General features: G+C 45.3%; 2 protein-coding genes across 2 annotated transcripts in view; one reads left to right on the forward strand and one right to left on the reverse strand.

The window, feature by feature from the left end:
- Nucleotides 1-13029, forward strand: part of LOC115269373 (fragile X messenger ribonucleoprotein 1 homolog) — a 161741-nt gene that overhangs the window by 32958 nt on the left and 115754 nt on the right. The window lies entirely within an intron of this gene.
- On the reverse strand, nucleotides 7349-8602 carry LOC109427544 (carbonic anhydrase 1). Its single transcript, XM_019703112.3, has 2 exons — nucleotides 8146-8602; nucleotides 7349-8082 (listed from the first exon to the last, which is right to left on the reverse strand). The coding sequence occupies exons 1-2, from the start codon at nucleotides 8426-8428 to the stop codon at nucleotides 7418-7420; spliced, it is 948 nt and encodes a 315-aa protein (XP_019558657.3). The 5' UTR covers nucleotides 8429-8602; the 3' UTR covers nucleotides 7349-7417.

Raw genomic sequence — 13029 nt, forward strand, 5'->3', positions numbered from 1 at the left:
ATACGTTTAAAGATAGTTATACCATCTACCAGGCTAAACACACGTTCTGGGAACAGCATTAATCGTGATAATCGATATGCAGAGGCGCGTGAGCAATTAGTGACCGATCGACGAAAGAATGCTCAGATTAAGGATCAACAGGAGATTCTTCAACTTCAGCTAGATCTTGATTCTTTCAGCTGGTAGCGTCACAACAAAACGCCCTTCGCTGCCTCGAGTTGTAGTCTTGTCGAAGACCTCCTCACAAGCTGACTCTTCTGTAGAATGGGTACTGGTAGTTCTGCATGTCTCCAGTTCCCAGAATTTGGTAAGCTGATCCTGGATTTCCGCCGTAGGGCAGACGTGGATTACAGAGACTCTGATACCCGCCGTATTTCCCGGAAATGAACCATTAACTACCCAAGTAACATTTTAAGTTTTGTTCGGCTCTACAAGAGATCTTCATGACCAATTTTATAAAACTTGCCATAAAACTGAATCATACATCAAAACCTCTTTAAGAGCATATTCCGGCTAAGTGGACCACTCTCGGAGAGGTTTTGCAAACCGCATTAAGAGTAGCAATAAACTCGTTTTAAAATCTAGTTGAAAAATATTCCATTCTCGTTTGTTGTTGTTTTTTTTTTCAACAAAAACTATGACAGCTCAAGATGTAGAGAAGCTTCTGCGATGGCACGTAAAGTTCAGGAGGATACATCATTCGTAAGTAGAATGCGATCATTTCAAAGTAACATTTCAGTAGTTATTGTGCTGGTAGGCTTATGCGCATTCGAATTTACCGTGAATATTGGGATTGCAGAATCATAAAATTAATGCGCTTCGAAAATAGTGAATATTATCATCTTGGAATGAAATAAATCAATTTGAGAATTTAGTTAAACTATCTCGAATCACAAGAAAACTCAGCAGAGAGAGTTTATTTATGTGAGCATGGTATGAAAATGGTGGCAAACTATCAATTCATTGCTTATTTAAGCAAAATTAACTATTTTCCATTCACGTAAGCTAATTATTCAATATGGCGACGACCATAATCAGCGAAAATAAAACGAAAGCAAGTTTACTTTTATGATGACCGCAATAAACCTAGCAGTGTCGTAGTTTTTGCTTTTCCACCAATAGATGTCGTTACTAATCGAACGGATCGTCATCTGTTAAGAGTTTTAACAGTTTTATTGTGGTAATAATGATTGCCAGAAGGTTTACATATCGGAAAGTTTTGTTTACTCTAAAAATCTGTCTTTATTAATATCTTCAAGTATACTATAAAACATTTTATCAATGGTTTTCATAAAAGCAGTCATAAAACTGTGAGTTTTAATTATTGCTGTAATAAAACCTTAATGAAAATCAAACAAAACCAATCAGCAATGGAATTGTTACTTGGGATATCTATCTGAACACCGTATTCTGTAGAGTTGGGCCTTCACTTGTCACCTTCTATCAAATCAATCGGACCAAATTCATGGAACCGCGGGTCAGCAAGAGTCATCGACGGAGGCAGGTTCCACTTGGAAGCAGTCGGCAACGGTATCGTCAGCTTCGGCAGAACGTGGAACTGCATCTCTTCAAAAAACTCTGATTCAGTATAGATTCTTGGTTCCACCAACGCTGAAACTGCCTTCGTAGAGACCGACTGAGATGGTCCGATTCTTTGGACCGACAAATGCGACGGAGCTTCTCGAAGATTTAGTTTGTTCGAGAAGTTCTTGGACATCAAACAATGTTGCGAGCAAGAATCCGAGAAAAAGCTCGGGTTAGCATCGTCTTGCCAAACCGATCATGGATCTTGACGAGTTCCGTTGACAGGAGTATGTTTTGAGTGGAAATAACGGGTAATAAAACTAGATTTAGGCTTGTGGTGGGTTGTGGGAACGAATGGTCAGGCGAAGAGTGCAGAACGGTTTTGGAGGAGAAGAACGCAGCGCGGGTGGTAATGCTGCAGCAAGGGACCCGACAGAACGTGGAACGTTACAAACAGAAGCAGAAACAGATCCGTCTCTTTCGGGAGAAAAAGCGCCGCCTGGAAGAAGCGGAGTATGAAGAAAGACGGAGCCCTTTTGACGGACGGATGTGAGGTGATGGAAAGGTGGAAGCAGCACTTCGATCAGCACCTGAATGGCATGGAGAACGTAGGCACGGCAGATCACGACAACGGAGGCAACGACGACACCAGTGCAGCGGAGAACGGAGATGAACCAACTCCCACGCTGAAGGAAGTTAAGGACGCCATTTATAAGCTCAAAACTAACAAAGCAGCTGGTAAGGATGGTATCGCAGCTGAACTCATCAAGATGGGCCCAGAAAAGTTGGCCACCTGTCTGTACCGGCTGATAGTCAGGATCTGGGAAACCGAACAGCTATCGGAGGAGTGAAAGGAAGGGGTTATCTGCCCCATTAACAAAAAAGCGCCCATTTGGAATGTGAGAACTACAGAGCGATCACTATTTTGAATGCTGCTTATAAAGTGCTATCCCAGATCATCTCCCGTCGTCTGTCAACTAACACGAATGAGTTCGTGGATAGTTATCAAGCTGGCTTCGTCGACGGCCGGTCGACAAGGGACCAGATCTTCACCGTACGGCAAATCCTCCAGAAATACCGTGAATACCAGGTCCCAACGCATCACGTGTTCATCGCCGTCAAAGCGGCATACAGCAGTATCGACCGCGCAGAGCTAAGGAAAACCATGGACGAAAACGGTTTTCCCGGGAAGCTGACTAGACTGATTAAAGCAACGATGGACGGTGTGAGAAACTGCGTAAGGGTTTCGGGCGATCTGTCTAGTTCATTTGAATCTCACCGGGGACTGCGACAAGGTGATGAACTCTCATACCTGCTGTTCAACATCGCTCTAGAAGGTGTGATGCAACGAGCCGGGCTCAACAGCCGGAGAACGATTTTCACAAAATCCGGTCAATTTGTGTGCTTTGCGGACGACATGGACATTATCGCCAGAACATTTGGAATGGTGGCAGAGCTGTACATCCGCCTGAAACGCGAAGCAGCAAAGGTCGAACTGGCGGTGAATGCCTCAAAAACAAAGTCTCAAAGACAACAACATGAGTCGTGAAATTCGAAGGCGCATCATCAGCGGAAGTCGGGCCTACTAGTGCTCCAGAAGGAACTGCGGTCGCAAACGATTCACCCACGCACCAAATGCACCATGTACAAAACGCTAATAAGCAGCGTTGGTAAAATCACACTCAAAGCACACTCATGAACCGCTCCTGCGTGAGCAAACTCGCGCGCGATTCTGAATCATTTTCTCACGCGCGAGATTTTCATGCAAAATCTCGCTCTCACAAGTCAAGCGCCGAAATCTCGTTCGCTTGTAAAACGATTCCAAATCAATTTGAACGACATCCAATGTTGTTGTATGATAGGTTTGATTTTGAATCCTAAAAACATAGATGTAAGTAATAAGAATACTAAGAAATAAAGCAATGAGTGAAATCGCGAGTCAACTCATGCATGATTTTTTCGGGTTGTTCCGTGATTGGGGGTGTGTGCGTATTATGCGAGTTGGCAGAGGTAGCTGTGTTAGTGTTATGTGTATGTTGGTTTGATCGTGCTGAACTGGATTGTGACTGTTGCTGTCGTTGGGGTTGTGTCAGCGGTCTTGACTGCAAGTTTGGAACGGAGGATCGTGTTTCTCCACCATGCAACATGGAGTGGTGCTTTTGATGGTAGTGGTGTCATTCTCTTCGCTTGCAGGTTCTATCGTAATGCCCTGTGTTTAAGCAGGTCCAACGAAGTTGTGGAACTTCGCGCAATTGAATGCAGAATGTCACGTTTCGTTGCAGAAATGGCACCTATTGGGCACCTACTTGGCATCAATGGTCGCTGTTATGCTTGACTGAACTTCGGTGGAGCAACGATTGGAGCATCGCGCAGTAGTTGCGAAGAAAGGAGATGAGATTAGAGTAGGTTGGGTCGTTCTTCGAGCTATGATAGGTCTCCCAATGTCTCAAAGTAGCAGGATCCCGGCGGCTGCATACCATGCGCACCAGTAAAGTACTCCAATCCGATGTTCTGTCTCCAATCTTGTTTAGCATTTGGAGATTCTTTTTGAATTCGTTGATCGTATAGTTGAGCCCGTAGTAACTCTCCTTCTTGAGTCCGTCTACAGCAAACAGAGCGTCAATGTGAGCTTTCACAATGAGCTTTTTGTTTTCGTAGCTGGCTTCTAGTGCTTGTCAGGCTACGCTCTAGTTCACTGCAGAAATTTCCACCGATCTGATTCACCGGAGAGTGAAGACCGTAGATAGCTGAATTTGTCCATTTGAGTCAGCTGAGTTAGAGTCTGTTTATATCAGAGTCCCGCAAAGACGGCTTCTTTTGATTGTTGTTTTTTCTTCTTCCCCAGACTTTGTTTTCAAACTTTTGCTGGCGTGCTCGACAGGTAGCCGATTTGATAGTTTGATAGGTAGATTTGGTTTCACTCTTTGCGGGACGTGTTATAAACAGACTGTAAGCTGAGTATTGCTATTGATCAAGCTATGGAAATCAAGGTGGTACAATCGTGAACCTTCCCGTTGAAAACCGGAAGCTTGATTTGTGGCAGCTTGACCTTTGGAAACGCTCCATTTTCCATAATCATGAATAAGTACAGCGCCGAGTCTACTTCCTCTAAACACTCGAGGAACGGCCATCTTGAAGTAGGTAATGGGTAACCTCAGAAGCTAGACATTTCCGCTACAGAAGACACTGAACAAAAGAGAGTGAAGCTCCATCTGGATCCCAAAGAGCGCGTCCAACTGTACTTAAACTGTACGCCTTAGAAAAAACGTTCCTGGACAACAAAACCTACCTAGGAAGGAGTCAGCCGACATCATAGTGATATGGGCTGGGCATGTACATACATACAGCGGTTGAGTGACCTTGCAAAATGATTGCGGCGTTATGGAGAATGTTCGAAACCGGATGTTAGCGAAACCGACATTAGCGAAAGGGAGTTCTATAACTGCATTCGAAACGACAAGTCTGATAATGGATAAGGCCTTCCGAAGTTTGGCGACGTTACACAGTTCTGGACCAATCTATGGGAGAGCCCTGTCCAGCACCACGACGATGGGATATGGTTGGCAGAATTAGAGTGACAGTGTAATGGAGTTGGAGACATGACCGCGGTCGTAGCAACCGCCCGGGATATACATGAGGCTACCCGGTATAGCACAAATTGAGCTGCATCAGGACTCGATTTCGTGCACAATTTTTGATATTTAAAACTCACGACGGTTCACGACAAGTGGATGGCGGAATTCAACGGATTCAGCAAAGTACAGACCAATAACGTGCCCTTCCAGTCTGTACAAAGTGCAGTCGTCGGTAATAGCGAGGAGGATACAAGCCCACGGCAATGCCAACAACGTGTTGACCGAGGAACAAAAAGGGTGTCGCAAAAACACGTAAGGCTGCGAAGATCAGATCATCAGAGATGCAGTAATTGTGGGTCAAGCCACCGAGAAGCAGAGGAACCTAAGCATGGCGTTAAACGACTATCAGAAGGCGTACGACTCAGTACCGCACTCGTACCTTCTTGAGGCGTACTGCAGTTGTCAAAGATAGACGGGAACGTCATCAGGCCAATGCAACACGCGATGGGGATGTGGAGCACGTCCCTACAAATTACCTACGGAAGAGCTGTGTTGCGGTCCAGAACTCTCAGCATCAGGAGGGGATATTTCAAGGCGATACCTCCAGTCTGTTATGGTTATGCCTTGCAATGAAACCCCGTAGCAGAGCGCTCAACCAATGCAACTATGGCTACCAACTGAAAAGTGGGGGAAGGAGTACAAGAATTACCCACACCTTCTTTATGAACGACCGGAATCTGTCGTGCATATTGCACGAAATGCAACTCAGTAGAAGAAACGATCGAGCATGTCGTTGCAGGCTGTTCAGTGTTACCTTGATCAGCCTACCTCGATCACCACAACGAAGTTGCCAAGATTGTGCACCAACAACTTGCTTTAAAACACAACTTGGTCGACTGATTTGTGCCTTAATATAAGTACCAGCTGGACCCCGTTCTGGAAAATAGTTGCATTAAGCTTTACTGGGATCTGTAGATCATTACGGACGTCCTCATTCGTACCCGACATTGTGATATACGACAAAAAGGTGCAGTGGATGATGATGGTCAATGGTCCAATCAACGTTCACCGGTAATATAATCTAATACCTCGAACTACCGGAGCAGTTGAAGCAAATGTAGCTCCTGGAGGACATCCGTATAGTTCCAGTTGTACTCTCGGAAAACGGAGTAATTCCAGAATGTCTCCTGAGGTACCTAGACAAGCTGGAATTGAAAAAGGACCTGAACGGCATCCTGCAAGCGGCGATTCTTGGAAACTGTAGTATAGTTAGGCGATTCCTGAATCATCACAACTGACAGTATATCCGAAGCAGCCTCATTAGGATATAAGCAAAACCGGCTAATGAGATCCATAGAGTCTACACCCCTTTCAAAATCATTGAGCGATTCTGTTCCAGGTCGATACCTAGCTCAACTGAAACCCAATTCGTCTCCATTCATCACATTTGCGTAGATGTGTAGAATTCCATCACGTAATCAGTCATAACGAAGCAACGCGCAATTCTTGCAATACCACCAAACAAAGCCGCGACGATTAAGACGAAGACGACGACTTCTTCGCAGAATCATTATCAGCCCTTTCTTGGGATGAACTTTGAAACAACACGTTCCAAATGCGTTTCGAACTTGCTGACGACCAGCTATTGACGGAACGTGTCACGTGCATTTCCCTAGGTATATTGCTGCGCAGTGCAGTGAAATGGTATCGCAGGTGGTTTTCGAGCGGATTAACACTCTATCAAGCTTATTTCCATTGTTTTCTATTGTTGTGGTGATAAGCCAGCCGGAGTTATATTTGTCAATCATAAGCAATTGCTGCACTTGATGGATTAAGTTGATCCCTCCGATAACAGTGAACTACCTTAGGCTGTGATGAGCAATGCAATGGAAGTCAATTGGGAAGAAAATTGACCATTCATGGATAGATAACTTTTCGGACGTAGTCTCGTCCCGAATGCCGAATTGCAACTTTCGTCACGATGACGGGTAATTGACAGCAGACGGTACGTCACACAGATAACCAATAACCGCGTGTCAGCTATCGGAAACCTGCGATTTTTATTGCTCCCAAAAGTGAAAATAGAACCATTCAATAGGACGGGCACGAGGCTTGGCGGCTGCTATCATCCGATCGTCATTTTATGGTGGGACTTTAATTGCCACTTCTCCCGAGCGCGCGTTTACTTGACTACCGTAGAAGCGTGGCAAATTTCCCAAGGCGCTATCGAATCAAAAAACGGTACAATCTTCAGACAATGGCTATTTATATCAGTCTCTTTCTATTTTAGGCTAAACATTCTGTGGTAATTTAAATATCTAAGTCCTTAAGTAACAGATCACAGTTGACAGCATTAGCGCTGCGGTCATAGACAACAAGTTTGGATGTAAAAAGCTGCTTCCATCGTCAGCTCTTTGTTCCGTTTCGGCGACCCAAACCAGTGCCCGAGCGTTCAACGGCTGTACCGGACGATAGTTCAGAACCAGTTCCTCGTGTTCACCGTCGCGAATGGTTTTGAACTCTTCCAGTTGAGCCAGCGATACCGGTAGCGATTGGGGAAAGATTGTCCACACGACCGATTCGGCGCAGATGGGCGTCGTTAGCGATCCTTCATAGCGGAAGTACTCTGTGCGAGACTTCGGAAGCAGACTTTCCAGGGAAAAGCTTCCCGTAAGTCTTACATAGTCGTTCACTTTGTCCTTAACCGATGCTGTCCCGTCCAGGATGGTTTTGATCGCCTCGTTCGGTTGTTCGTCTACGTGGAACAATACGGCTAGCACGGCCACTCCGGCTTTCTCTGCCGCAGCATCTGTCAACGTTGCGTACTTGGAGTTGCGATGAACCAGGTGAACCTCCAGAGCGTATCGTTGATCTGCGATCGTATGCTCCGAACTCCAATGGAAGTGGAACTGTTCCAGGATGTACTTGTTCGAAAGGCCACCTCCGTAGACGGAAGCCGACACTTCTCCGGCGCTCACTTGAACTGAAACGATCTATACGTTAGCACTGACCCATTCTTCAACACTCATCCATATCGTTAACTCACTTGTATGCCCGTTGTTAACTAGGGAAGCATTCCTCATCGGTTGATCGTAGTTGTCGAACACGAACAGCGGATAGGCGCCCTTGACGGCCGCCTTCATATTGAGATCGATTGGAGACTGGCGACGGCCTGTGTCGCAATTCCCTCCCCAGTGTTCCGGCTCTCCTACGGTCCCGTCCGGATTCGGTTTCGGATAGTGCCATGTATCGGCAACGCATACGGATAGCGTCAGCGTCAATCCCAGTACAACAAGTAAGTAGCTTCCAGTAACACGATTATCGGCCATAATCAATCATTCTAGGCGTGTTACAACGCACAGAGCTCCTCCGAAGGTAAATTCGTTCCAATCGATTCGAAAATTTATGTTCTACTAAGTTCAGGTGCCAGTTCGATATTGCCACTAAGCCCGTATTGGGTCTTTGATTTTTATTGACGCAAGCTGTTAGTGTGTGACTCTTTCACTCAGTAATCCATCATAATTAAACTGGCTGAATTGTGGGATTACAGATGTCAGAGATAAGGAGCTCCCGGGCACTTGGCTGGAACACGGGACCCTCAATATCTGCGCTCGATTAGGCTTGCGATGAGAGTGGACACGGGTGCGCAACTCAAGTGCGCTTGTTTACACCATCTTCCAGAGCTATTCCCATTGTCGCACCTTTGGAAAGATCCACCGATGGGTGTCACATCTCACCGAGAGTATCGATAAGTGAAATCACACTCCGTTGATCGTTTCTAGAAGAGGCCGCGTATCGTTGTTTTCCATCGCCTGCGATGGAGATAACAACACGGAGTAGGCATTGAGGTCCCGTGTCCGCGCAGCATCGCAGATGGCGGCGAGTGGCGATGATTGATTAGCAGCAGCATCGCCTACTTGGACGTTGACATGATACCCGGTGAAGATGTCCCTTCATCATTACGCGCGTAATTATGACGCATTCTTCTTGAATTCAACGATTGTATGATAATGGGGGGAAAATATGGATTGTTTTCGTAGTAAAATGTCGACAGGGGACATGTGCGGAAAGATAATTTCCCAATGCTGAGATGCTCGATAAGATTGTTTTGATTTTATTTACGGGTTTTTCTCATACTGTTGCAACAATTTGGGAAAAGCCTAGCGGCGTCTGCTACTACTTGAGGCTATGAGTTATGAAATGAGACTGGAGGTGTTTGAGTTTGTAGAATGTGTTCTGGAAGAAGTAGTTGTTGAGGGTCATACATGAAAACTGAGATGGGCTTTCTGTCATGGAGGTGGCTGTGCAACAGCTTGACTCCATTATAGACTTTGCATTCTTGAAGTCGAGCATCATCAAGGACCTCAAGCAGGCTTTGCTGAGACTTCGTAAGTCAATGGTGGCGGCCAAACAGAACCTTGATGAACTCATTGCAACAGCGATAGCAGTAGAATCCGTGAAGCTGAAGGTGCCGAAGTTTACCCAGATGGAAGTCTTCACATTCGCGGGAAGCCCGAAGGATACGCCTGTTGCGATAACTTAGGACAAGCAATCGTAGAAGCGTGCGAGGCAGTCAGCCGCGTAGTCGCTAGCTTATAATGGGACTACCGCGTTAATGCAGGGCTCTGGCGTAGTGGACCTCCTTTCCCGTACAACTCTTTGGATTAAGTATGAAGACTAATTCAAATAAACAAGCAAATCAATAAGAAGCTAGTGATAATGGTGAGGCTATCCTTCTCGCAAGAAGTGGGTTGACGAGGTCTCCGTTAAGAAGAAGCGAGAAGGCAGAAGCGAGAAGGCTGCGCACGCAACTCCAGCTTAGGGGCTTCGATCCATTCCCTGGCAAGCCAGCCGGTGGGGATACTGGACGGAGTGTGGTTGACGAGGGCCATCAACAAAAAGAGAGAAGGACTGTCCGCGATTGAGGTGGCTGAGCAGCTAATAAGCTTCTTAAAACGGCCTTGTTGCGACTTCGTAAGTCGATGGACGATGCCAAGCAAGATCACGTGAGACTCGCGAAGCTTTAGCAGCTGCGGAACCGGTGAAGTAAAGGTTACGCCGTCTACCCAGACGGAGGCCTTCGTTTTCACAGGAAGTCAAAAAGGTGTGGCGGATGTGACTGATTGTGATAAGCACATCACAGAAGCGGGTGAGGCAGCCGTCAGGTGAGGAGCTCTCTGGTGGTGCCCGCAAGGCTAAGATAATATTAACCCAGCAAGTCGGATCCCAGCCAGGCGTCCCGGAAAGCTGAGAAGGAAGGGCCGGAAAAGACTCGTCCGTCCCGGATGAAAGGGAACAGGGGGTTGCGACCGTTTTAGGCCCTCAGCAACCACAGAGGAAGGCGAACCAAGGGGAGGACCCTCCTTGGACGAAGGTCAAGCGTAAGAGCAGGAAGAAGAAACCGCAGATCGAGGTGAACAGGAACGTCAAACCAAGACGTAAAAGAGTACCGTAATCCGGGGTCAAATTGATCACTTTAAAACAACTTTTGCGGATAACATTAGTGGAATTCCAAATATTGCCAAAAGAATTTCTGTAAAATCAGTACCCAGTGGATCTCCATGGAACCACGTAACAGAATTTTATTCAACAAATTTAAACTAAGTTAAATAACTCCAAATATCATTAAATTGGAAATGTCACTTTGGGGCGAAATTGATCAGTATACAATTGGCTTCTTTAACGATGTTGAGATAATTTGATATTCTGAATCTGCATGTCAAACTGAGCCGAAATCCAAATTTTCATGAATTTTGGTGCCCGGGAACCTATTTAAAAATCAATTTGAAGTTTGTATTTGAGCGATTTGTCGAATCACCCCTCGTCGCAGTTTGTACTGAGCGGAGCTGTCAAACAGTTTCCCAGCTGTCAAAAGGTGATTTCTAAAAATCTCTTTGAAATTGATTTTAGGTACCAAAACAAAGTTCTAAAAATCTGAAAAAAATCATAGTGGCTCAGAAAAAGGTGCTCTTTCGAATAAAATCAAAAAATCAATACTTTTTTTGTAAATTTAAAACCCCAATTAAGCATCGGTTGGAAAGGAAAATATGCTTGTCCGCTTAATTTTGCCCTTCTAAAACCGAATAACGCGTCTAAAATCTTACAACTAGTGAATTTAATACTTAAAATGCAAAATTAAATTTTGAAATTTCCCCTTAAACGCCTAAAGGTAGGCAATTGTATATGAAATAAGTGATTTTTATCACAATAAATGGCTATTTCCTCATAAAATGAACTTTTTATAACTATTTCAGGTTTTGATTAGCTGCATAACATCCCAACCAAGGCTCCACAAAAATGTTAAAACAGAGAATTTACGGAGAGTCTTATTAGCAATTGATTGTTTAGTAGCAATGATTTCAGCTAAATGAGCAATACATTGCAAATTCCTTGAAAACATAAGGCAACCCTAACTTTTTTCTAAAAAAATAAAAGTCTACACTCATCTCTAGACAACTACGAATCAGATGACGTAAAAAGTTTAAGTTCATTACGACGCTTAAGAGTTCCTAGCAGTGCTGAAAATTTCATTTCATCATATCTAAATTCAACCACCTACAGCTCATTTTAGAAGCTGAACCCAAGAATATGGTATATGAAAAACTTGTGCGACAAGACCAGTTCTGCAAGAAAGTCACGGAAAAACCGCTATTTTTCGAATATTTAAGGTAAATGTCACGGACTACCTTTGAAAAATGCCAATTAATATTCACCGTGAATATCATTTGGCATTTTTCGAAGGTAGTCCGTGACATTTACCTTAAATATTCGAAGAATAGCGGTTTTTCCGTGACTTTCTTGCAGAACTGGTCTAGCCACACAAGTTTTTCATATACCATATATTCAGGTTCAGCTTCTAAAATGAGCTGTAGGTAGTTGAATTTAGGTATGACGAAATGAATTTTTCAGCACTGGTTCCTAGTATGAAATTACAATGTAGTACCCGAGTGATCAATTTCACCCCGGTTTACGGTAGGTGTTAAGCGCGAGAAAGGTGACGCGCTCGTCATCAAGACCGAAAAGTCGAAGTACTCGGACATCTTGAAGGCGATGCGAAGCGACGCCAAGCTTGTGGATCTGGGAGCCGACGTGTGCAGTATCAGACGTACTCATACGGGCGAGATGATCCTGGAGCTGAAGCGCAAGCGCGATAAGGAACGCAAGGGCGTCGCATACAAAAGTTTGGCGGAAGAGGTCCTTGGTGAAGACCAAGACGTCGAGGTGAGGGCTCTTACAGCGCAGCGGAGGCAACTCTGAAGGTGAAGAATCTAGACGAGATCACCGAAGCGAAAGAGATCGCCTTGGTACAGCTACCTGTGGCGGACGCAAATAAGACCATTAAAATAGGGAAGCTAAAGGTGGCCTGGTGAATATGCCAACTGACCTTACATGATCCACCACAGGGTTGCTTCAGGTATCTGGAACCAGGACTCAAATCATGCGACTGTGAAGGCCCTGACAGGAGCAAGCTGTGCATGTGATACGGCGGTGAAGGCCATAAAGTACAAGGCTGCACGAGTCCACCCACGTCTTTGCTTTGCTTCAGGACATCCGCGAATAACACGCACTCAACGGGAAGTCCATGGTGCCCGGCCTTCAGAAGAGCCGTAGCTGACAAATCACAGTGCAGATAACGCAGCTGAACCTTAACCACTGTAACGCAACTCAGCAACTGCTTTGTCAAGCAGTTTCTGAGTGGGGGGTGGATATCGCCATCATAGCGGACCCATATCGAGTATTCACCGGTAACGGCAACTTAGTTGCGGATGTTGTGTTCGGAAATACGGAAACGATATGGACGTGCAGAAGTCGATCGAGCTGACAGGGCGAAGGCCGGTGGTAATAGCGGGTCACTTCCAGGGCCTGGGCCGTGGATTGAGAAAGCCGTTTGAGAGGCACTGGCCGGCAATGCTAGATGTCGATCTGGATT

The sequence above is a fragment of the Aedes albopictus genome, chromosome 1 (assembly GCF_035046485.1).
Source record: "Aedes albopictus strain Foshan chromosome 1, AalbF5, whole genome shotgun sequence".
NCBI lineage: Eukaryota > Metazoa > Arthropoda > Insecta > Diptera > Culicidae > Aedes > Aedes albopictus.

Bases quoted from the DNA above. Each gene is read 5' to 3' on its own strand.
- LOC109427544 (XM_019703112.3), bottom strand. From the start codon at position 8,428: ATGGCCGATAATCGTGTTACTGGAAGCTACTTACTTGTTGTACTGGGA. The intron at 8,083-8,145 runs GTGAGTTAACGA...AGATCGTTTCAG, and splicing joins AGTTAACAACGGGCATACAA to TTCAAGTGAGCGCCGGAGAA.